Here is a 26,018-nt window from a genome sequence, read left to right as displayed (position 1 = left end):
CAGGGGAATTTTAAAAAAGAAAACCATATCTGGGGGCATCACAATGCCAGATTTCAGGTTGTACTACAAAGCTGTGTTCATCAAGACAGTGTGGTACTGGCACAAAAACAGACACATAGATCAATGGAACAGAACAGAGAACCCAGAAGTGGACCCTGAACTTTATGGTCAACTAATATACGATAAAGGAGGAAAGACGATCCACTGGAAGAAAGACACTCTCTTCAATAAATGGTGCTGGGAAAATTGGACATCCACATGCAGAAGAATGAAACTGGACCACTCTCTTGCACCATACACAAAGATAAACTCAAAATAGATGAAAGATCTAAATGTGAGACAAGATTCCATCAAAATCCCAGAGGAGAACTCAGGCAACACCCTTTTTGAACTTGGCCACAGTAACCGGAGAAGGACAAACAGTGTATGTTCTCATTCATTTGGGGAATATGAATAATAGTGAAAGGGAATATAAGGGAAGGGAGAAGAAATGTGTGAGAAATATCAGAAAGGGAGACAGAACATAAAGACTTCTAACTCTGGGAAATGAACTAGGGGTGGTGGAGGGGGAGGAGGGCGGGGGTGGGGGAGAATGGGTGACGGGCACTGAGGGGTACACTTGATGGGATGAGCACTGGGTGTTATTCTGTATGTTGGTAAATTGAACACCAATAAAAATTAATTTATAAAATTAAAAAAAAGAATGTTGATTCAAAAATCTTAAGATATTATCAAAGGGCACTTGAGTAGCTCAGTTGTTAGGCTCAGGTCATGATCTCAGGGGGGTTTGAGCCCCACTGTCAGGCACCCTGCTCAGTGGGGAGTCTGCTTCTCCCTCTCCCTCTGCCCTTATCCCTGCTTATGCTCTCTTTTTCTCTCTCAAATAAATAAAATATTGAAAAAGAAAACAAAAAAACAAGCCCCCTTCACTTTCCTTAATATTCCATGCAGCATTTTACCTCCAAGGATTTGTACTGAGGTTCTAGAACATTACTCCAGCCTCCTCTTGACCCGTTCCTACCCTTTAGGAGTCCTCTTCAACAATGTATTGAAAATGTTCTGACCCCCAGATTTAGGTTGGATTACCCTTCTTATGTACTCTTTTCCATTGCGCAGTATTTCCTACCTTTGTAGCAGTTAACATATTCTATTAAAATACTCTAGTTTTCTGTGTCCTCTTCTATCCTCTAAGTTTCCTGAGAACAAGGACTGTGTTCATCAGGTTCACCATTTCTTTCTCCAGCATTAATCAGGCAAAGTGCCAGGTATACAATAGTCACCCAATCAAGTGTCTGATAATTCAATTTTTAAAATACAGATGAAGTTAAATTCTAAGACATCAAGCACAGAAATACAGACTATATGACTTTAGAGATAAGGTAGCTAATGTTACAAAGTTGATCTTACTGCCTTTGAATATAAAATAAGTTGGAAATATTTGGAGCAAGGGCAGCAGCAGCCTTGATGAATGCCTTGAGTATTCATTGATAATACTTTCCTAACAACTACTATCAAGGTCACATTTGTTTACAAATTCTTATTAATTCTGAGCAAAAGACTCCTGACTTGAAAGGGCTGCTTCTAAGATATCTTAAAACTAAGATTCTTCAAAGCAACTTGAAAATAACAAAGCTAACAAGCAAGAAATAACCTGGGTTTGCCTTAGAGGGTGCAGAGATTACTTAGGCCTCTGAGCGTCGCTGTTGACCAGCTAAGAAGTAAAAGCCTGCAAGACCTCCAGTCCAACAATCCGGTTCCCACAACAAAAAGGGCTGGGCATTTGGCCCCCAAGCTTCCGGAGAGAAAAAAAAAAAAATCAGTCCAGCAGCTTAAATTTCTCTCTACCGCGACCTGGGTTCTGTGAATGTTGGTCTCCTCAGACACTGAGGAATAGAGAGTGGAATCTCGCACTGGATGCTGGAAGTTGCCTGGGAGAAAATATTGCAGCAGAAGAAATGGCGGCTCAGCAAAAGTTGCCACAACACGGAAGGCTTATGCTGCTGTGCTTTCTTTTGGCTGTCTTGTGTGAGGCCAGAGCTTGGCAGATGCACTATTCTGTGCCAGAAGAAATTGACAAAGATTCCTTTGTGGGCGACATCGCCAAGGACCTGGGGCTGGAGCCCCTGGTACTGGCAGAACGTGGAGTCCGCATCATCTCCAGAGGTAGGACGCAGCTTTTTGCTCTGAATCTGAGAAGTGGCAGTTTGGTCACCGCGGACAGGATAGACCGAGAGGAGCTCTGCGCTCAGAGCGTACGGTGCCTGGTGAATTTTAACATACTCCTAGAAGACAAATTGAGTATTTATTCAGTAGAAGTGGAAATAACAGATATTAACGATAATGCCCCTCGCTTTGGAGTAGAAGAACTAGAGCTAAAAATCAGTGAAACGACTACGCCAGGATTCCGAATTCCCCTAAAGAGTGCGCATGATGCAGACGTAGGAGAAAACACCCTTCAGAAGTACGAACTGAACCCAAATGACCACTTCTCCCTGGATGTGCGAAGCCGAGTGGATGGGAACAAGTACCCTGAGCTGGTGCTGGAGCACTCCCTGGACCGCGAGGAAAAGGCTTTTCACCACCTTATCCTTGTGGCTTTGGATGGGGGCAGTCCCATCCGATCTGGCACTTCCCGCATCCGTGTGACTGTCCTGGATGCAAACGACAATGCGCCTGTATTTACACAGCCCGAATACCGTGTAAGTGTTCCTGAAAGTATGCCCATAGGCACCCGGATACTCACAGTGACTGCCACTGACACAGATGAGGGATACAATGCCCAAGTGGCATATTTTCAAGAGAAAAACCTGGGAGAAACCTCGAAGGTATTTGAGCTTGAGTCGACATCTGGAGATATAATAATCACAAAGAGTTTAGATTATGAAGATGCCAAAGTCCATGAAATTGATATTGAAGCTCAGGATGGCCCGGGCCTTTTGACCAGAACAAAGGTTATTGTGACAGTTCTGGATGTGAATGACAATGCCCCAGAATTTTACGTGACATCTGCTACTAGCTCAATTCCTGAAGACTCTCCTCCAGGAACCATAATTGCACTTTTCAATGTACATGACAGAGACTCTGGGCAGAATGCATTTATCACATGTTCACTCCCAGAGAACCTTCCTTTCAAGTTAGAAGGATCAGTGGACAATTATCACCGACTGGTTACAACCAGAACCCTTGACAGGGAACAGTTTTCCTCTTACAACATCACTGTGACTGCTAAAGATGGAGGGAAACCGTCTCTGTCCACGGATGCTCACATTTTGCTTCAGGTGGCAGACATCAATGACAACCCACCCACCTTCCCCCACATGTCCTACTCTGCCTACATTCCTGAAAACAACCCCAGGGGTGCCTCCATCATTTCCGTGGTGGCCCATGACCCTGACAATGAGGACAATGCCCATGTAACTTATTCTTTGATTGAAGGCACTCTTCATGGTGCACCCCTGTCCTCTTACATCTCCATCAACTCTGACACTGGCATCCTGTATGCCCTGTGCTCCTTTGACTATGAGCAGTTCCAGGATTTGCAGCTGTGGTTGACTGCGTGGGACAGTGGGAACCCTCCACTCAGCAGCAATGTGTCAATTAGCATATTCGTGCTGGACCAAAATGACAATGTGCCTGAAATCTTGTACCCCACCCTTCCCACCGACGGTTCCACAGGAGTGGAGCTGGCGCCCCGCTCCGCAGAGCCCGGCTACCTGGTCACCAAAGTGGTGGCAGTGGACAGAGACTCAGGCCAGAACGCCTGGCTGTCCTATCACCTGCTCAAGGCCAGTGAGCCTGAGCTCTTCCAGGTGGGGCTGCACACGGGAGAGGTGCGCACAGCGCGGGCCCTGCTGGACAGAGATGTGCTCAAGCAGAGCCTGGTGGTGGCGGTGCAGGACCACGGCCAGCCCCCTCTCTCTGCCACCGTCACGCTCACCGTGGCCATTGCTGACAGCATCCCAGATGTCCTGGCTGACTTGGGCAGCCTGGAAGCCCCACGTGACTCCCAAGCTTCAGACCTCACGCTGTACCTGGTGGTGGCCGTGGCCGCAGTCTCCTGCGTCTTCCTCGCCTTTGTCATCGTGCTGCTGGCGCTCAGGCTGAGGCGCTGGCACGCGTCGCGTCTGCTCCAGGCTGCAGGAGGAGGGCTGCTGGGCGTGCCGGCCTCGGCCTCGCAGTTTGTGGGCGTGGACGGGGTGCGGGCGTTCCTGCAGACCTATTCTCACGAGGTGTCCCTGACCGCGGGCTCGCGGCAGAGTCACGTGATCTTCCCGCAGCCCAACTATGCGGACACGCTCCTCAGCCAGGAGAGCTGTGGGAAAAAGGATTTTCTGTCAGCCGCCCCCCAGTCTTTACTTGAAGAGAAAGGAGAAGAAACATTTTCTCAGGTAAACTCCCTTCACAATATGCTTACGAGTTATTGCTAAAATAAACATGTATTTATTTACCTAGCTCCCTCCATTGTTTACATCTTTTCTGTTTCACATATTTCCTTATGAATCTATCAATTTTTAGGAAATGAGTCCTGATGAATTATTTCTCAGTAGTTCTAACTGTTCGCATCCTGTAAGGGGAAGTGGGGCTAGAATCATTGTATAATGAGTATAAATCAGGAGTTCGTATCACGTGAATATTTAGGTTATCAGAGCATTCCATTAGGAACTGGTGTATCTGGTTTCTCATACTTCCTTTCACATCTCTGGACAAATAATCTAATACACCTGAGTCAATTATTCTTTCTCCATTAAAAATATGAAGGTTGAGGAGCTCCTGGCTGGCTCAGTTGGTGAACCATGCTACTCTCGATCTGGGAGTCATGAGTTTGATCCCCACGTTGAGGGTAGAGGGTTCTTTTTTAATACAATAAAAAGATAATTTTAAAAAAATTAAAGTTGAATTTTATGTTTACTGAAGTGCTTTAAAATTCAAGGTTTTGTTTTACATTTTAATCTATGAATAATGAAATTCTTTAGTTTCTTCTCAATCAATTTTAATATTTTTTCCTTCAGTTTGACAGTGAGGTGCTTCATTTTATTTGATTTGTATGACCTTCTCTATTTAAAAAATAGAAATTTAGAAATATATGTGTTTCATTGTGTTTTAGGAAGGTTTGTCATGGTATCTGCTTAGTTAAAAATCTTACTCTAAAGTAGCTGTTGTTTGAGAAAGTGATTATTGTTTGCTCTATAGTAAATGGGTTGTGTAATAGTAAACACATTTCTCTTCAATGTTTTTATTTTCTTACATCTGGAACCTTTTTATCATTAAAAACAATATATGTCCTCAAGGGATTCAGAGACCATATCAAATAATTGCCTCTAAAAATCCCCCTTATACTTTTCTCCTCTCAAAGATTCCTACTCACAGCAACTGTTCCCTCACCTAACCTCAGTCCCTGTCACAACCACTGTCTTCCTTCCTCATTCCTCTTTCCAAGTTGGCTTTTAGTATATTTATTATGCCTTTAATAATGAAAACAAAGACTACAATAATATTCTATATAACTGGGATCATTTTAAATTTTTATTTGGAAGTAATCATATACTGAATCTTGTATTTAATGGTATTATCATCTTTCAAGGTGCTATGATTTTTTTATTATATTTAAGGGCATTTGAGGAGAGCTGATCTAAGCCAATGTGTTTCTTGTGTTTATTACTATTACATAATTCTCAGAGATAAAACTGGAACTTATTGTGGAATAATTAATCATAACATCTTTACTTGTAGGTAATAAAATATAAACAGAAAAATTAAAACCAGAATTCCTTTAGTGTTTAGAATATCTCTTCACAAGAATAAACACTTTATGGATAAGTTTATAACACTACATGCTTGAAGTGACAAATATATTTCTATTTCTGTGCTTGGAGAGGAAAACAAATACAGAGAGAGGGTTTCTGGAGCATAAAACAAATGCTTATGTCTACTAGTTTCACTTTTGGTCTTTAAAAACCACCCTCACTCTAGATTTAGACAAAATGAACTACTTCCAGTACCCTGAAGTTCTGTGATTTCTCTCTCACGTCTAGACTTTGGCATACTGTTCTTTCTCACATCCAGGCCTTTTCCCTGATCCACTTCTGTCCTGTTTCTTGGGAGAGCCTTTGCTATCCTTCAGGGCCAGGTTGGAGGCCCTCCCATCACCTTTGGCTTCTCCCATTATGTTAGTTTTCTCAATGCACTAGAATTCCTTGTTTGATTTTATATATTCACAGCTTGGGTGTGTGTGGGGGAAGTGGTTATGTTCATATCATTTACCTTGAATCCCCAATTATATGTTTAAAGAATGGGCTAAATTACAAATATTGAAACTAAGATGTCAGCTTATCAAGGAAAAACTTCAATAAATATAACCTATAAATACGGCCGATATTTCTTTGTGGTTTTTAAACTGAACATTTCAAAGCTCCACCATGTTTGAAGAATATTGGTGGTGTTAAGGTTAGAATGTGACTTATTGAGGAACTTGAAGTTACACACTTTAACATAGAGCAGTTCAACTGTGCTAAATAGACACCAAAACTATTACCTCTGATAAAGAGTGTTTCAGGTGTTAGGAAACTTAAAAATTACTGACATGGGTTTGTCTCAGAGGGTGCAGTAAACCATTAGGCCTCTGAGTGTCGCTGTTGACCACTTAAGGAGGCAAACGAGCTAGTCCACCATTTTCTCCATCCAAAAAAGCAAAGAACCAGTCGATCATACTCCGGAAGTCCGAGGCTGCTACAAAGCTCACTTTGTCAGTCACCCAGCTCTGTGACCCATAAATTAGGACCATAAAAGGCTTAGTTCCTTGAGAAAAAATAAGATTTGAGTCCGTCGTGGGCAATTGGAACCGAATTCACAGAAAACAATTCACCAAAGAGGAAATGACCAAATACCTGAGATTCAAACACCGCGGAGGACTGGCCCTGCTGTGCATACTTCTGGGGATGCTGTGCAAGTCTGGATCTGGGCAGATCCACTACTCAGTTCAGGAGGAGCTGGACAAAGGCTCCTTTGTGGGCAACATCTCCAAGAACCTGGGACTTGAGCCCTGGCAGCTGATGGAGCACGGAGTCCGCATCGTCTCTAGAGGTAGGACGCATCTCTTTGCTCTGAACCTGCGAAGTGGCAGCTTGATTACAGCAGGCAGGATAGACCGGGAGGAGCTCTGCGCTCAGATCACACTGTGTCTGGTAAAATTTAATATCTTGGTTGAAGACAAATTGAAAATTTTTGAAGTACAGATAGAAATTAAAGACATTAATGATAATGCTCCTGATTTTCTAACAGAGGAATTGGAAATAAAAATTGGTGAACTAACAGCTCCTGGAACTCGATTTCCACTTAAGACTGCATTTGACCCAGATGTGGGCATGAACTCCCTTCAGAACTATCACCTCAGCCCCAATGACTACTTTTCCCTGACTGTGAAGCATGTCTCTGGCGGGGCCAAGTACCCAGAGCTAGTGCTGGAGAGGGCTTTGGACCGTGAGCAAAAGAAAGTTCACCAGCTTGTCCTCATTGCTTCTGATGGTGGCAACCCTGTCCTCTCTGGCAACTTGTGCATCCGAGTGATAGTTCTGGATGCAAATGACAACCCACCAGTGTTTACTCAATCTGAATATCAAGTAAGTGTTCAGGAGAACTTGCCAGTGGGTACCACGCTGCTCACAGTGAATGCCACTGACCCTGATGAAGGATTCAATGCTCAAGTGTCCTATATTCTAGATAAAATGCCTGGGAAAGTCGCTCAGATTTTTTATCTCAATTCAGTGACTGGAGATATATCAATTTTGAGAAGTCTAGATTATGAGGATGCTATGTTCTATGAAATTAAAGTTGAAGCACAAGATGGACCCGGTCTTCTTTCAAGAGCTAAGATTTTAGTCACAGTTCTGGATGTGAATGACAATGCCCCAGAAGTTACAATCACTTCTCTTACTGGATCAGTCCCAGAAGAGGCTACGGCTGGAAGAGAAATTGCCCTTATCAATGTGCATGACCGAGATTCTGGGCAAAATGGGCAAGTCACAGTTTTTGTCCTGGGAAATATGCCGTTTAATTTAGAAAAATCAATAGACCAATATTACCGATTAGTGACAGCCAGATCTCTAGATCGTGAACAGGTGTCTGAATACAACATCACTCTCAGAGCCACAGATGGGGGAAATCCCCCACTGTCCACAAACACTCATATCATTGTGCATGTTGCAGACATCAATGACAACCCACCTGCCTTCAGTCAGGCCACCTACTCTGCCTACATTCTTGAAAACAATCCTAGGGGAGCTTCCATCTTCTGTGTGACCACCCAGGATCCAGATAGCATCCACAACGCCCACATCACTTATGCAGTGACGGAGGATACTATCCAGGGAGTGCCTCTCTCCACCTATGTCTCCATCAATTCCAACACTGGTGTCCTGTATGCCCTCTGTTCCTTTGACTATGAGCAGGTTAGAGACCTACACCTATTGGTGACAGCCTGTGACAATGGGAACCCTCCACTCAGCAGCAATGTGTCAATTAGCATATTCGTGCTGGACCAAAATGACAATGTGCCTGAAATCTTGTACCCCACCCTTCCCACCGACGGTTCCACAGGAGTGGAGCTGGCGCCCCGCTCCGCAGAGCCCGGCTACCTGGTCACCAAAGTGGTGGCAGTGGACAGAGACTCAGGCCAGAACGCCTGGCTGTCATATCACCTGCTCAAGGCCAGTGAGCCTGGGCTCTTCCAGGTGGGGCTGCACACGGGAGAGGTGCGCACAGCGCGGGCCCTGCTGGACAGAGATGTGCTCAAGCAGAGCCTGGTGGTGGCGGTGCAGGACCACGGCCAGCCCCCTCTCTCGGCCACCGTCACGCTCACCGTGGCCATTGCTGACAGCATCCCAGATGTCCTGGCTGACTTGGGCAGCCTGGAAGCCCCACGTGACTCCCAAGCTTCAGACCTCACGCTGTACCTGGTGGTGGCCGTGGCCGCAGTCTCCTGCGTCTTCCTCGCCTTTGTCATCGTGCTGCTGGCGCTCAGGCTGAGGCGCTGGCACGCGTCGCGTCTGCTCCAGGCTGCAGGAGGAGGGCTGCTGGGCGTGCCGGCCTCGGCCTCGCAGTTTGTGGGCGTGGACGGGGTGCGGGCGTTCCTGCAGACCTATTCTCACGAGGTGTCCTTGACCGCGGGCTCGCGGCAGAGTCACGTGATCTTCCCGCAGCCCAACTATGCGGACACGCTCATCAGCCAGGAGAGCTGTGGGAAAAGCGAGCCTCTTCTGATAACTCAGGATATATCGGAAACGAAAGGAAACTCCAGCTTACTTAAGGTAGGTTTCTTTCTTTCTTGGAATATTATAAAAAACAATTATGCTGGCGTGGCTAATATAAAGATTTTAATACACATTTTTTTTTGAAAATAAAACAACGTGGTAGTCCTCAGTTTTGTTGTTTAAATATTTCTCTCTTCTTCTGGGCTTATGGTAGAGCTGATCTTCCTGACGTGGTTATGACTAAGTAGGCCTAAGTAACTAGTTCTATTATATAATAAATGAGAATAATATGTGCCTCTCCCTGGAGGAAGCTCCTGTTGGCATTGTGAGAATTTCCAGATTTCTAAGTTATTTTTTGAAATTGTGGTTGTTCCTTCTATCTGAATGCTTGAATATAACAAGAGCTCTGTGGTTGTCATTCACTAATGTGTATACCTTTGATAAATAGACCTTTTTCATTTTAATTTCCTGTGATTTGAGGTTTGTTGCTCCAAACTATTTAGCTTATCCTCACTGGTACAAATAAAAAATATAAATATTAGGTATTTTAGACTCCTGTAAAATGATACTTGCTCTTTCCATGCCTCGCCATATTCTTCATCTCAATGACATAAAAACTGTTGAGTAAAAAAATGTAAAGTTTGGTCAAATGTTTTTACGTGGCCTGTATTCCTTACTGTGTATACCTGAGGTATGCGTGATGTATGTGCTCATTCATACTGATTTCAGCCTTTTGTCTGAAGGTGGGGAGGTCAATTGCCTAAATTGTTAGAAGTCTTGAAGTGACATTTCTTGTCCTTTGAGAAGGATAAGAAAATGCTGGAGATATGTTTCAGTCTCAGCAGCACAATTCCAGACCAGCTACTCCAACAATGGAATAGAGTCCTTTCTTGAGCCAGAAATTTTTGGCTCATTTTGAAATTTATGAAATTCACCCATCAAATCACCTCAGAGTCATCCAAAATCTATTTCATTAGGTTTCAAATAAAGTAACATATCTCTCCCTCAATACATTAGAAGGAGATATTATGTTCAATAGTGTGAGATGCAGGGCCTGAGCCAAATAACTTGAGAGCAGAGCAGAGCAAGGTATATTTTCACTCAAACATGCAAATACATCACAGAAAAAGCACATGATCTTCAAAATGTCTTCTTTAAGGAAGAGTCTTTATATTAGTATCACTTTCTTCATAATGAGAAAAATTGCTAAATGGGAACTTCAGCTAAATTGCTAAATGGGAACCCAGGAACTTCAGCTGCTCTAAGAGATTTTCTAATAATCCTGTATAAAACAAAGTCTACACAAATGTTATGAAAGTGTACAGAGAGTACAAAGACTGTACAATTTCCATCAACTTGTATAGATGCTGAAAAGTCTCAGACATTCCATTTTCATAGAAAGGATTTTCTTAAGGATAGGCAAGAATTCATTACAATAGAAAGGGAGAAGGTTAATGACAAAAGGAAGAGAAAATATAAATTCATAAAGTAGGGAAAACAATGAAAATAATGTCATAGGAAAATAGTCTGTTATGACTGGAGTGTAATGTGAGTTTTGATTAACATTGCAAAACAGGAGAATAAATCATTACATTGGTATCTAATTTGGTAATGCATTTGAAATAAAGGTATTTGTTTTAGTTTTCCAAGGTGAGTTCAAGGATTATAAGGTAAGTTCCAAAATGGAGTGTCTAAGGACTCTCAACACCTCTCCAAGATTTACCAGTGATCAAGTCAAACTCACTATACTTATCAGTGGTATAAATCAGCTGGATCTGAGTATTGGCATTATGGTGTATTACATATACATTCATATAATAAAAAGCACTGATTTCATAAAAATAATAAATATGGCATTCACAAGATTCAGCTGTATAAAAGCATGTGTACTAAATTGGTCACTTTAACAGAGTTATCAGGCTGTGCTGTACTTAATGAGAAGACTACCTGTTTTTAAAAAGTGAGCAATAGGGATCCCTGGGTGGTGCAGTGGTTTGGCGCCTGCCTTTGGCTCAGGGCGTGATCCTGGAAACCCGGGATCGAATCCCACATCGGGCTCCCGGTGCATGGAGCCTACTTCTCCCTCTGCCTGTGGCTCTGCCTCTCTCTCTGTGTGTGTGTGTGACTATCATAAATAAATAAAAAATTTTTTTAAAAAGTGAGCAATACATTAAAATAAGTCTAGGGTCTTGACTTTTTTGCAAAGATTGTATCTTTGAAAAGTATTACTGAATTGATAAAGTATTTTTGGAGAGAGTTAAAATACTATATAAAGGAGGTTATGGATTTTACAAAAATGTATGGATCATAGTTCACGAAAGTGTGGGTAAAAAGCCAGTAACTTATTTCATCTGCACTACTCACGCCAGTGTTCACCAATACAGTGAAATCACTGAAGATATTTTTACCCCCTAAACTGAAAAAAGGTGGTATGCCTTGTGAATTTTTTAATGCAAAAAAGAATGTAAAATGATAACAATACTTATGAAATGATAAAAACTAGAACATGCCAAATGTAGAGGGTAAATATGAATACTTAGGTTTTCAACAAATAAGATACATAGATTTGAGAGCTTACTCCTGGAGGGTAAATGGCTGGACAATATGCAGTTCTCCCAGACAACCTCCGGGCGCCGCTGTTGACCAAAGGGAAGAAAGGTTCTAAATTCTGTGGGAGACTTAGGCGGTGTTTTCCTTTGTCCTGCGCACATAAGAAGGCGGAGGCTGCACCCACCAACTCAAGTCCTGCCCTCAAATCACAAAAGCCCAGGTGCTGTCTTTGATTTTTTTAAACATCTCAGAGACATCCTGAAAAGAAGCTTCCCAGTGAGATAAAAAAAAAAATGCAAAGAAGCTCCGGAAAAACTGAACTGATGAAAATTCAGGTACTGTTTCTCTTTCTGCTGTCTTTGCTGTGGGGGGCTATATCCCAGCAGATCCAGTACACTATTCCAGAGGAGCAGGCCAAGGGATTGCGGGTGGGGAACCTTGCCAAGGACCTGAAGCTCAGTGTCCAGGAGTTGCCAGCTCGAAAACTGTGGGTTAGTGCAGAGAATTTCTTCAGTGTGAGTACAGAGAGTGGGGATTTGTTAGTGAATGGTAGAATAGATCGAGAAGAAATTTGTGGGAGGAAATCGGAGTGTACACTAGAATTTGAAATGGTTGCTGAAAATCCAATGAATGTTTTCCATGTGATTGTTGAAATCCAAGATATTAATGACAATGCACCACGTTTCATGGCAAAAGTCATTGACTTGGAAATCTGTGAGTCAGCCTTACCAGGTGTAAAATTCCCTTTGGATTCTGCACAAGATGCAGATGCAGAAAGTAACTCACTGAAGATATACACTATCAACCCCAATGAACACTTCTCTGTGACAATGAAGGAAAGTCCTGACGGAAGTAAATACCCAGAATTACTGCTGGAAAAACCTCTGGACAGAGAACAGCAGAGCTCTCACCAGTTAATCCTGACTGCCATGGACGGTGGAGACCCTCCCCTAAGCGGCACCACCCAGATTCGGATTCAGGTCACCGATGCCAATGATAATGCTCCAGTGTTCAGCCAGGACACATACAGAGTTAGCCTCCAAGAAAACGTGCCCTGGGGGACCTCTGTGCTGCAAGTGATGGCTACCGACCAGGACGAGGGTGTTAATGCAGAGATCACCTATACCTTCCTCAGTGCCCCAACAAGTACCAGCCTCCTCTTCAATCTCAATCCAAATACTGGTGACATTACAACCAATGGTACACTGGACTTTGAAAAGACAAGTAGATACATGCTGGTTGTAGAAGCCAAGGATGGAGGAGTGCACACGGCTCACTGTAATGTTCAGATTGAAATTGTTGATGAGAATGACAATGCTCCAGAGGTTACATTGATGTCCTTTTCTAACCAGATTCCGGAGGATTCAGATCTTGGAACTGTAATAGCCCTATTTAAAGTGAGAGACCAGGACTCTGGGCAAAACAGTCTGGTTACCTGCTATATTCAGGAAGAAGGTCCTTTCAAATTAGAATCCACCTCCAAGAATTATTACAAGCTGGTGATTGACAGTGCCCTAGATAGGGAGCAGATGGCAGAGTACAATGTCACCATTACAGCCACAGACAAAGGCAAGCCATCCCTATCCACCAGTAAAAGCGTCTTCCTACACATCACCGATGTCAACGACAACACGCCAGTTTTCCACCAGGCCTCCTACGTGGTCCACGTGGCCGAAAACAACCCTCCTGGAGCCTCCATCGCCCAAGTCAGCGCCTCCGACCCCGACCTGGGGCCCAACGGCCGCGTCTCCTACTCCATCGTGGCCAGCGACCTGGAGCCACGGGCGCTGGCGTCCTACGTGTCGGTGAGCGCGCAGAGCGGCGTGGTGTTCGCGCAGCGCGCCTTCGACCACGAGCAGCTGCGCGCCTTCGAGCTGACCCTGCAGGCCCGCGACCAGGGCTCGCCCGCGCTCAGCGCCAACGTGAGCCTGCGCGTGTTGGTGGGCGACCGCAACGACAACGCGCCGCGGGTGCTGTACCCGGCGCTGGGGCCCGACGGCTCGGCGCTCTTCGACACGGTGCCGCGCGCCGCGCAGCCCGGCTACCTGGTCACCAAGGTGGTGGCGGTGGACGCCGACTCGGGACACAATGCCTGGCTGTCATACCACGTGCTGCAGGCCAGCGAGCCGGGACTCTTCAGCCTGGGGCTGCGCACGGGCGAGGTGCGCACGGCGCGTGCTTTGGGCGACAGGGACGCGGCCCGCCAGCGCCTGCTGGTCGCTGTGCGGGATGGGGGACAGCCGCCCCTCTCGGCCACAGCCACGCTGCTCCTGGTTTTCGCTGACAGCTTGCAGGAGGCGCTGCCAGACGTCAGCGAGCGCCAGGCGCCCGCTGATCCCCAGGCTGAGCTGCAGTTCTACCTGGTGGTGGCTTTGGCCTTGATCTCCGTGCTCTTCCTCCTCGCGGTGATTCTGGCGGTTGCCCTGCGCCTGGGACGCTCCTCCAGCTCCACCACCTGGGGCTGCTTTCAGACCAATGTTTGCTCCAAGACTGAATCTGGAGTTATCTCCACTTACAGCGAAGGGACTTTGCCTTATTCCTACAATCTGTGCATTGCCTCACAATCAGCTAAGACAGAGTTTAATTTTCCCAACCTGAAACCAGAAATGGTTCCTCCTCGGGATCTCCTTTGTGATGATCCTTCTATGGATGGATGTGTCAGCAGTGAAGACCCCCAACTCGTTTATGAATCAGCTTTTGCCTCTCACGTGAGTTTCTGCAAACCTACTTTTATTCTCCGTAGTGCATAATTATTTTTTACTGTTGTTCATTTTTCTAGTGATAATTCTAGTAGAAGAGGTGTATGGGCCAGGTGGAGTTTGGTTCCTTAATTGTTCAGTAGTCTTGGCAATTGCCTAATTAATACTTCTCAATCTGTACTGTTAACAATTTTGTATGATCAGAAATTATTGCTAAAGAGAGCTTGTTCTTGGATGCTACTTTTAATAATAACACTGCCTTTCTTAGTTGATGTGTGATACCTTTTTTAAAGCTTTATTCTTAGTGTATGGTTTGCCAAAGTGAGCACTCAAGCTTTATTCTTTATAAATATAGTTACAGTTCTACTTAAGTTAATGTTCATCTTCATCAAATATATTATAGTTTTTCTTCTTTTGCTGCAATGTGTATTTTTAGTAGAGCCTTCATAATTATGCCTCTTAGCACTTCTTTGCCTTATCACATGTAGTAAAGACCAATTTGATCACTAATTTTGGATCAATTTTATTCACACTCCATAATCTCATTCAAAAATAGATTTCCAGTCACCTGACTGGTTCAGTCAGTAGAACATGTGAGTCTTGATATCTGTGTTGTGGGTTCCAGCCACACACTGGGTGTAGAGATTACTTAAAAATAAAATCTTTAAAAAAATCTTAACCATTCTTTAGTAATTTATTTTTATACTCTTTTTACTTTGTCAGTTACGATAAGGAATGTAATGAAACTTTTTTTAAGATTTATTTACTTATTCATGATAGACACACACAGAGAGAGAGAGAGAGAGAGAGAGGCAGAGGGAGAAGCAGGCTCCATGCCGGGAGCCCAACACGGGACTCTATCCTCAGACTCCAGGATCGTGCCCTGGGCCAAAGGCAGGCACAAAACCGCTGAGCCACCCAGGGATCCCCAAAACTTTTTGTATATAAAGCCTCTCTCATATTTCTTTTTTTAAGTATAGGTTTCTGAGAAGTGAGTCTAAGTTTTTCTTTTTTTTTTTTAGTCTGTTTTTCAAAACATCACATTTTACCTCCCAATCCCCAGCAATTTGTGAGTCCTTTGAGGAATGTGAAAATTACCTTTTTTAATTTGCTCCCCAAAGTCTTGATGATTTTATTACTCTGAATAAATAATGGACTTTCTTGTCTGATTAAAATTTATGAATAACTTCTAGAAGCTAATTAGTATGTGAGGAATAATCTAAAGAATTGGCTACTTGGTGCTTTATATCAAATTTTGTAAAATTAGTTAATTAGTCAAAGTATTCATTTATAAGAAAACTGAAACATGCAATAATAACATATATATGACTACTAAAAATTTTCCTTTTTTGTAGTTATTTCTAAAATCAGATCTACAATAAACTTATAAATGATAGTAAAATAATAATACCTTCTGGATGTGTCCTTATGTGAAAAAAGATACCGAAAATGTCTGTTTTTTTACAAAGTTTCCATTTAACTTTTCTGTCATTATTTATTTTAATATCAGTTACTTATTATCTTAGGCTTTGCAGTTATAATAGTGATACACTCATTAAACATTGGAAAAACTTTCAGTGTTTGTCTACTCTATGGAAGGTGCTGTTCTAAAGTTTTAGTATACACTGTGAACATGGTGGTCACAAACATAGCCTGTGACCTAAAATCTTCTAATACAAAATTAATGAACAAATTAACTTCCCAGACCTACTATCATATTTGCCAAGTCCATTTGCACAGGGTTAAGGATAGCTCTTGAACAGTAGATGTTTTCTTAAAAGGGAATTCAAAAGTTGCCCCAGATTCTAAAGGGTCAACTCATGTGAGGGAACTTATTTCTATAAGGAAGGACTAAACCTCCAACTTCTCTGACCTGACACTGTTTTTTCACCTACCTATGCTTTCATTCTTCAAGTTCATGCTTGTTTCTGGAAAGGATAAATGTGTCCCTTACACAGTGCACTGCACCAAAAATGGACTGTGAAAATAAATAATGGAAAAGTTTAAAAGATAAAAATTCTTAGAAAAAATCATTTTTCTTTGAAAATAAATAAATTACTTTGGAAGGTTTATTGTACAGTAAGCTTTGGATCATGCTTGGATTTTCATTGCAAATAAAAACAGGAGCTTGAATTTTATTCTTTTAGGAGAAATAGGTTATGAAAAAGAAATGATATAAACAGGTAGTGCTTTTCTTCACCAAAAATATATTGCAGTAACAGGTTAGGACTCTGAGTGTCGCTGTTCACCAATCAGGGGAAACGTAACCAGGAATTTAATCCGAACCAGAAGATTTCTGCATCACAAAGTATTAGCCCTGTGTGGCTTTAGGAAGCTTAAGACTGGACCCCAGAATTCCAACATCCAACAGTGAAAGCACATAATCTTGGACCCCGAAGATCCTGGGGCTCCTCTGGTCTCCACTGAGGAAACACCCAAGCGCAAGCTATTCCACAGCGGGGCGGTAATGGCGGCTCCTCCTTATCACCCAGACTGCAGCCGGCTGGTCGGGATTTGCGTTCTCCTGGGGGCCCTGTGGAAAATCCAGGCCGAACAGATCCGCTACTCTGTCCCTGAGGAGCTGGAGAAAGGCTCTTATGTGGGCAGTATTGCCAAGGACCTGGGACTGGAGCCCCGGGAGCTGGAGGAGCGTGGAGTCCGCATTGTTTCCAGAGGTAGGACGCAGCTCTTTGCTCTGAACCTGCGAAGCGGCAGCTTGGTCACGGCGGGTAGGATAGACCGGGAGGAACTCTGTGACAGATCTCCAAAGTGTGTAGTAAGCCTGGAGATTCTTCTGGAGGACAAAGTGAAGATTTTTGGAATAGAAGTGGAAATTATCGATGTTAATGATAATGCGCCCACCTTTGGGATAGAGCAAAGGGAAATAAAAGTTGCTGAAAATGAAAATCCTGGGACAAGATTTCCTCTTCCTGAAGCTTTTGATCCAGATGTAGGAGTAAACTCCTTGCAGGGTTACCAGCTCAGCTCGAATGTTCACTTCTCCCTAGACGTGCCAAGTGGAGCAGATGGCATTAAGTCCCCTGAGCTGGTGCTGCAGCTTGCCCTAGACCGAGAGGAAGAGGCAGTTCACCACCTCCTTCTCACTGCCTTTGACGGAGGTGACTTGGCTCACTCTGGCACTGTTAAGATTCATGTAACACTTGTGGATACCAACGACAACGCTCCTGTATTCACTCAGCCAGAGTACCATGTGAATGTTCTGGAGAACGTGCCAGTGGGCTACCGGCTACTCACTGTAAAAGCCACTGATCCAGATGAAGGAGCCAACGGAGAAGTAACCTATTCTTTCCGCAAAGTGAGAGATAAAATGTCCCAACTATTCCAATTGAATTCTTTGACTGGGGACATAACAATATTGGGGGATCTAGATTATGAAAACTCTGGATTTCATGATATAGATGTAGAAGCCCATGATGGACCTGGTCTCCGAGCCAGAAGTAAGGTACTGGTGACAGTTCTGGATGTAAATGACAATGCTCCAGAAGTCACTGTTACATCTCTCACCAGCTGTATCCAAGAAACTTCTTCCCCAGGTACAGTAATTGCGCTTTTCAATGTACATGACAGTGATTCAGGAGAGAATGGCCTTGTCACGTGTTCTATTCTGGATAATCTGCCATTCACACTTGAAAAGACCTATGGAAATTATCATCGGTTGTTGACACGCAGAACACTGGATAGGGAAGAGGTCTCAGAATACAACATCACAGTAACTGCCACTGATCATGGAATTCCACCACTGTCCACAGAAACTCACATATCACTGCAGGTGGCAGACATCAATGACAACCCACCTACTTTCCCTCATGCTTCCTACTCTGCCTACATTCCTGAAAACAACCCCAAAGGAGCCCCCATTTTATCCATGTCTGCCCAGGACCCTGACAGCATGGAGAATGCCAGAGTCACTTACTCCTTGGCTGAGGACACACTCCATGGGATGCCTCTCTCCTCCTGTGTTTCCATCAACTCTGATACTGGTGTCCTGTATGCACTGTGCTCCTTCGACTATGAGCAGATTAGAGACCTGCAACTGTTAGTGACAGCCAGTGACAGCGGGGAACCTCCACTCAGCAGCAATGTGTCCTTGAGTATTTTCATTCTGGACCAAAATGACAATGCCCCTGAAATCCTGTACCCCACCCTCCCCACTGATGTTTCCACAGGTGTGGAGCTGGCTCCTCGGTATGCAGAGTCTGGCTACCTGGTCACCAAGGTGGTGGCAGTGGACAGAGACTCGGGCCAGAACGCCTGGCTGTCCTACCACCTGCTCAAGGCCAGCGAGCCTGGGCTCTTCCAGGTGGGGCTGCACACAGGAGAGGTGCGCACAGCGCGGGCCCTGCTGGACAGAGATGCGCTGAAGCAGAGCCTGGTGGTGGCGGTGCAGGACCACGGCCAGCCCCCTCTCTCGGCCACCGTCACGCTCACTGTGGCCCTGGCCGACAGCATCCCAGACGTCCTGGCCGACCTAAGCAGCCTCGAGTCTCCTGACAACCCAGACGACTCCGATCTCACGCTGTACCTGGTGGTGGCCGTGGCCGCAGTCTCCTGCGTCTTCCTCGCCTTTGTCATCGTGCTGCTGGCGCTCAGGCTGAGGCGCTGGCACGCGTCGCGTCTGCTCCAGGCTGCAGGAGGAGGGCTGCTGGGCGTGCCGGCCTCGGCCTCGCAGTTTGTGGGCGTGGACGGGGTGCGGGCGTTCCTGCAGACCTATTCTCACGAGGTGTCCTTGACCGCGGGCTCGCGGCAGAGTCACGTGATCTTCCCGCAGCCCAACTATGCGGACACGCTCATCAGCCAGGAGAGCTGTGGGAAAAGCGAGCCTCTTCTGATAACTCAGGATATATCGGAAACGAAAGGAGACGCTAGTCTTCATCAGGTGAGTCAATCTTGCCACATCAAAACATAGGCAGAGAGCAATATAAATGTCTCCAATTGAATAAGATAGGTAATATATAAAGACATTTGTCTTTTGGTCTTCTATTACTTTAAAGGGGAGGGGCAAGTGATACCTCAAAAATAATATCAGTTACTACTCATAAAAGTTATTTATTTCATTTGTAGTCTTCATTCAGTTTTAGTCTCAGCAGCAATTTCTTAATTTTATACCTCTAAGTGTCTCCATCCTTTAAGTGTCATTTTCATTTAGATATTAGTGAAAGGATAGATTAGAACTGTGAAATGTGGAGCATTTGGCTGCTCAGTGGGTAGAGTATGCAACTCTTGATCTTAGAGTCATGAGTTCGGGCCTCGTGTTGGGGTAGAGATTACTTCTTTTTTTCTTTTTTTTAATTTTAAAGATTTTATTTATTTATTCATGAGAGACAGAGAGAGAGAAGCAGAGAAACAGGCAGAGGGAGAAGTTGGCTCCATACAGGGAGCCTGATGTAGGACTTGATCCCGGGTCTCCAGGATCATGCCCTGGGCTGAAGGCAGGCACTAAACCACTGAACCACCCAGGCTGCCCTATTTTTTATTTTTCTAACTAGGCTCCACACCCATGGTGAAGCCCAACACAGGGCTCGAACTCACAATCCTGAGATCAGGACCAGAGCTGAAATCAAGAGTAGGCCGTTTAATGGACTGAGTCATTGAGATGCTGTAGATGATGACTTAAAAAAAAAGAACTGAAATGAAAGGCAATTGTATAAAATCATATTATTCTGTTGTATGACGCTGTTATTGATTCTAGCTTGACTTTTTAAATTTCCTCTTTTCTACTTTGAAATTTTTTTCTGAAAATTAAACAGTGACAATTTATAAATACTGGAGGAAATTTAACTTTTAGGTATAATTTTAATAGGGATAGTTTCTCAATTGGATTGGTGTATTTCACATATTTTGTTGTTGCAGTTTTTGATAGGCACCAGCAGTAACTATGTGATTCCTTTGGCACACTTCTTTGATTACCAAAAATATTGGCCATTATTTCATTCATCTTTAAGTAGGTTGAAGGAGTAATTTTAGTAATTTCTAAATTTCGGGGTACCTGGGTGGCTCAGTTGGTTGAGCATCTGCCTTCAGCTTGGTCATGATCCCAAGGTCCTGGGATGGAGCCCCACATCATGCTGAGCAGGGAGTCTGCTTCTCCCTCTTCTCCTGGTTCATGCTATCTCTTGCTATCTGCGTCACTATCTCTTTCTCTAAGTAAATAAATCATTTAACTAAATAGTAATTTCTAAATTTCCTATTATGGCATCACAATGAAATCCTTCTTGATTTCTAAGGAAAATATAAGTTTCAAAACCTTTCCTTTCTCATCATGAGAGTGACTTATAAATGTTGGGTAACTTGGATTCTGTACTGATACAATTTATGCTATGTAGTAAGTAGGCCTCATCGTTGCTCCTGAAAATTGCTCTCAGTTAGTTTTGAGATGGCTCTGGGATGATCTGATATGGGGAAAATATTTTGCATGCAAGGGATATACACTTTTGTTCTTTGTGCCTTCCTTTAGTTCTGTGAGTTAATTAAGAATTTGTGAATGTCTAGGGCTACACAAATTAGTGCTCTTTAGATAGCCAGGAATTGTAGTAATAGATTGTGGACTATGCTTCAATTCAACTTAAGAAGGAGCATTTTAGTTTCTAAATGCTTTTTGTCTTTGTGGGAAACTGTGTGAGATACATGGAAAAATAGAATGTCATGTGATACAATTAGCTGACAGGGGGAAAGGAGAGAGAGGAAATATTGAGATTCTGAGGAGAGATTAAAATACTGAAGCCAGGGGCACCTGAGTGGCTCAATAGGTTAAGCATCTGCCTTTGGCTCAGATCATGATCCCAGAGTCCTGGGATCAAGTCCAGAATTGGGCTCCCTGCTCAGCAGGGAGTCAACTTCACCCTCTTCCTCTGCCTGCCACTCCTCCTGCTGTTCTGTCTCTCTCTCTCAAATAAATAAAGTCTTTTTAAAAATAAATAAAATACTGAAGCTTTTTTTTTAATACTGAAGCTTTAAAATAAAATTTGGAAATATCAATTGGCCTGAAACTGCATCAAGCATATTTGGATGCTGGCATTAGGAATATATTCCAGAATCAGAGTGATATATATTTTAAATGTCTAGGAGAACAGTAGATAATTGTTACCCTAATATCACACAGGAAATGTATTTTTATTTGAGTAGCCACTTGATTTATTTTAGAAAATAGTATTTCTGGTTAAGTAAATTATTGTGCAACCATATGATGGAAGAAATAAATGAGAAAGCCCTTTATGTACTGATACGAAATAATTTCATGATATGAGTGAAAATGCAGAATATGTTATATTGTATACTTACATTTATGTATTAAAGGGGGAGAACATTTATAAAAATCTGCACTATACAAAACATCTCTCTGGAATGGTACACACACAAAAAAGTAACACTTATTTCTCCTGGGACAAATGAGTTCATGAAAGCAGAGGAGAAAATGTTCTGCATATACCTTTTCAATTTGGAACTATATGGATATATACCATTTTAAAAATTAATAAATACTCTCAGTAAATTAAAAAAAATATATTTCGCAAAACATTTAGAAGAAATTGATGCACTTCCACGAGAAGACCTCTGGGTGTCGGTGTAGGTCAAAAAAGTGAGAGAAGATGCATTTGGGAGCCTCTTAGAGGGTAACTTCCTGCTCAAACCAGCCATATAGAGGAGACCAGTAAAGATTCAGATACGGGAAACAAAAGCAGAAAGAGAGACCCTACCCGGCATTTTGCCATCCACAGAGGGCTTATTTCTCCTCTTGACCAAAAAGCAGAGCCACGGTGGAGAAAGAGGATGAGGCCGAGAGCAGAGTGGAGCAGCCCAGCGCGGTGGCGGCAGGTATTGTTGCCCTTCCTGATGTCTTTGTTCTGCGGGGCTCTCCCGGATCAGATCCGCTATTCAATTCCTGAAGAGCTGGCCAAAAACTCCGTGGTAGGAAACCTTGCCAAGGATCTGGGGCTCAGGGTCCGGGACTTGCCAGCCCGGAAACTGCGGGTTAGCGCGGAGAAAGAATATTTCACTGTAAATCCTGAAAGTGGGGACTTACTTGTGAGTGACAGAATAGATCGAGAGCAGATATGTGGAAAGAAGTCTCTGTGTATTCTGGATTTCGATATTGTTGCTGAAAACCCACTAAATATCTTTCACGTAGCAGTACTAGTGCAGGATATAAATGACAACACCCCAGTATTCAAACAGAGTAAGATTGATTTAAAAATTGGAGAATCTACCAAGCCAGGTAAAACATTTCCACTAGACCCGGCCCTGGATTCAGATGCTGGTCCTAACTCACTGCAAAGATACCATCTTAATGACAATGAGCACTTTGATCTCTCAGAGAAACAGACTCCAAATGGACATAAATATCCTGAGTTGATTCTGAAACATTTTCTAGACAGAGAAAAACAGAGTTTCCATCAATTGGTTCTAACAGCTGTGGACGGTGGGGACCCACCCCAGAGCGGCACCACCCAGATCCAAATTCAAGTGACCGATGCTAATGATAACCCTCCAGTGTTCATCCAAGACATCTACAAGGTCAGCCTGCAGGAAGGTGTGCCCCGGGGCTTCTCTGTGCTTCGGGTAACAGCCACTGACCAGGATGAGGGAGTCAATGCAGAGATCACCTACTCCTTTCATAATGTGGATGAACTAGTGGAACAGTTTTTTAACTTAGATAAAACAACAGGAGAAATCACGACAAAGGATTATTTTGATTTTGAAACTGCTAATAGTTACACTCTCCGTGTAGAAGCAAAAGATCCTGGAGATCTAGCAGCCCACTGCAGTATCCAAGTTGAAATTCTCGATGAAAATGATTGTGCACCTGAAGTGATGATGACTTCAATATTTACTCCTCTACCAGAAGATTCACCACCAGGAACTGTGGTCGCCTTGATAAAAACAAGGGATAGAGACTCTGGAGAAAATGGAGAAGTTAACTGCAGCATCTTGGGAAAGGCCGAATTTATACTGAATTCTTACTCAAAGAACTATTACAAGCTAGTGACAGATGGTCCCCTGGACCGGGAGGAGATTCCGGAATACAACATCAGTGTAATGGCCACCGACAGGGGAAAGCCGCCCCTCTCTTCTAGTATAAGCATCGCTCTGCACATCGCCGATGTCAACGACAACGCACCAGTTTTCCACCAGGCCTCCTACGTGGTCCACGTGGCCGAAAACAACCCTCCTGGAGCCTCCATCGCCCAGGTCAGCGCCTCCGACCCCGACCTGGGGCCCAACGGCCGCGTCTCCTACTCCATCGTGGCCAGCGACCTGGAGCCACGGGCGCTGGCGTCCTACGTGTCGGTGAGCGCGCAGAGCGGCGTGGTGTTCGCGCAGCGCGCCTTCGACCACGAGCAGCTGCGCGCCTTCGAGCTGACCCTGCAGGCCCGCGACCAGGGCTCGCCCGCGCTCAGCGCCAACGTGAGCCTGCGCGTGTTGGTGGGCGACCGCAACGACAACGCGCCGCGGGTGCTGTACCCGGCGCTGGGGCCCGACGGCTCGGCGCTCTTCGACACGGTGCCGCGCGCCGCGCAGCCCGGCTACCTGGTCACCAAGGTGGTGGCGGTGGACGCCGACTCGGGACACAATGCCTGGCTGTCATACCACGTGCTGCAAGCCAGCGAGCCGGGACTCTTCAGCCTGGGGCTGCGCACGGGCGAGGTGCGCACGGCGCGTGCTTTGGGCGACAGGGACGCGGCCCGCCAGCGCCTGCTGGTCGCTGTGCGGGATGGGGGACAGCCGCCCCTCTCGGCCACAGCCACGCTGCTCCTGGTTTTCGCTGACAGCTTGCAGGAGGCGCTGCCAGACGTCAGCGAGCGCCAGGCGCCCGCTGATCCCCAGGCTGAGCTGCAGTTCTACCTGGTGGTGGCTTTGGCCTTGATCTCCGTGCTCTTCCTCCTCGCGGTGATTCTGGCGGTTGCCCTGCGCCTGGGACGCTCCTCCAGCTCCACCACCTGGGGCTGCTTTCAGACCAATGTTTGCTCCAAGACTGAATCTGGAGTTATCTCCACTTACAGCGAAGGGACTTTGCCTTATTCCTACAATCTGTGCATTGCCTCACAATCAGCTAAGACAGAGTTTAATTTTCTTAATGTCACTCCGGAAGTGACTCCCTCTCAGGATCTCCTCTGTGAAGATGCCTCTTGGGTACCAAATACAAATCATGAAGGTGTACCATTTACATCAGATATTATTTTAAAGGTGAGCTTTAATTTACTTATTTTTACTTTGGTTGTCAATGTTTGTTAGCAAATCACCCAACTGCGGTAGAAGTCTATTTCATATTTTGTCTTGTGGGTTCAATTTAGGAGTTTTCTGCCTCAATTATCTTAATCTAGCCTAACTAAATCTTTGACACAGGTTTTTCTATCTGATGTATGAGATTTATTTGTCCATAATTACAAGCCTGTACTACCTGAAATATTTCTCTTTCTTTTTTAAAAAAAGATTTTATTTATTCACGAGAGAGAGAGAGAGAGAGAGAGGCAGAGACACAGGCAGGGGAGAAGCAGGCTCCATGCAGGGAGCCTGATGTGGGACTCCAGGATCACACCCTGGGCCGAAGGCAGGCGCTAAACCTCTGAGCCACCCAGGGATCCCCAATATTTCTCTTTTTTCTTCATTTCTATATTCCTTTCCTATGAAATTTCTTTAATATTGGGACCTTATGCTATTCCTTTCACCTTCAGGGTCTTCATTACTCAAATTTTAGTTTTACTTACTCTTAAAATTATAGCATTTCAGAGTAAAGAGAGCTGTCTATGTTGCTAGCTTGGGATAACTGGGAACAAAAAAAAAGGAAGGAAAGAAGGAAGGAAGGAAAGAAAGAGAAAGAAAGAGGAAAAAAGAAAGAAAAGAAAAAAGAAAAGAAAGAAAGAAAGAAAGAAAAAGAAAGAAAGAAAGAAAGAAAGAAAGAAAGAAAGAAAGAAAGAGAGAGAAAGAAAGAAAAATATAGATTACTCAGTGTGGTGGTTGCCAACATCAAGGGACAGGTAGGACTAAATTGTAGACCAGCATTCTAAGTGTCTTTTCAAGCTAAGCGTCCTGAGATCTCAGATCTGTTTTTAAAGGATGGGCAACATTTGAGGCCAGCAGTGCCTATTTTATGAGTGTATTTATTAAATGTGAGAAATCTTTCTCATTCATCCAAATGGCTTTTGTGAAAAATTGCACATTGATAAAAGTTTTGCAAACTGTGCTCACATTGTTTACTTAAATTTTTCTTTTTAAATTTTCTAATTATAGATATAAATGTCTTCATTTTCTTTTTCTTTTTTTATAAATTTATTTTTTATTGGTGTTCAATTTGCTAACATATAAAATAACACCTAGCATTTTCTTTTTCTATTCTCACTTAATAGACTCTCCGAAATATCCTTTTTTCCCAATCATGAGGCATTTTTCCCCCTTCTACCATATAAAGGTGATAACATTAAATATCTCTCTCAATATAGGAAGACCACTCACTGCCTGCTCACTGAGTATCTGGGCATGTTTTTTGGCATAGGTAATGAACTAAAGC

General features: G+C 44.0%; 1 protein-coding gene across 7 annotated transcripts in view; it reads left to right on the top strand.

Moving 5' to 3' along the window:
• LOC129513663 (protocadherin gamma-C5) overlaps window positions 1-26,018 on the top strand; it is a 182,761-nt gene that overhangs the window by 19,490 nt on the left and 137,253 nt on the right. For 2 of the 7 annotated variants that reach the window (XM_055331883.1, XM_055331896.1), the window contains exon 1: window positions 16,818-19,391. The exons of 1 other annotated variant lie outside the window; for it this stretch is intronic. In XM_055331883.1, coding sequence (XP_055187858.1) covers window positions 16,962-19,391 — 2,430 coding nt within the window. In that variant the 5' untranslated portion in view covers window positions 16,818-16,961. Of the gene's footprint in view, window positions 1-1,828; window positions 4,389-6,794; window positions 9,303-12,036; window positions 14,504-16,817; window positions 19,392-22,139; window positions 24,698-26,018 lie in introns of those variants that run through there. 4 more of the 7 variants (XM_055331879.1, XM_055331884.1, XM_055331890.1 and 1 more) reach the window with 4 other exon arrangements.

This window comes from Nyctereutes procyonoides, unplaced genomic scaffold (assembly GCF_905146905.1).
Source record: "Nyctereutes procyonoides isolate TBG_1078 unplaced genomic scaffold, NYPRO_anot_genome, whole genome shotgun sequence".
NCBI classification, from domain to species: domain Eukaryota; kingdom Metazoa; phylum Chordata; class Mammalia; order Carnivora; family Canidae; genus Nyctereutes; species Nyctereutes procyonoides.
This window is presented reverse-complemented; position numbering and strand designations above follow the sequence as displayed.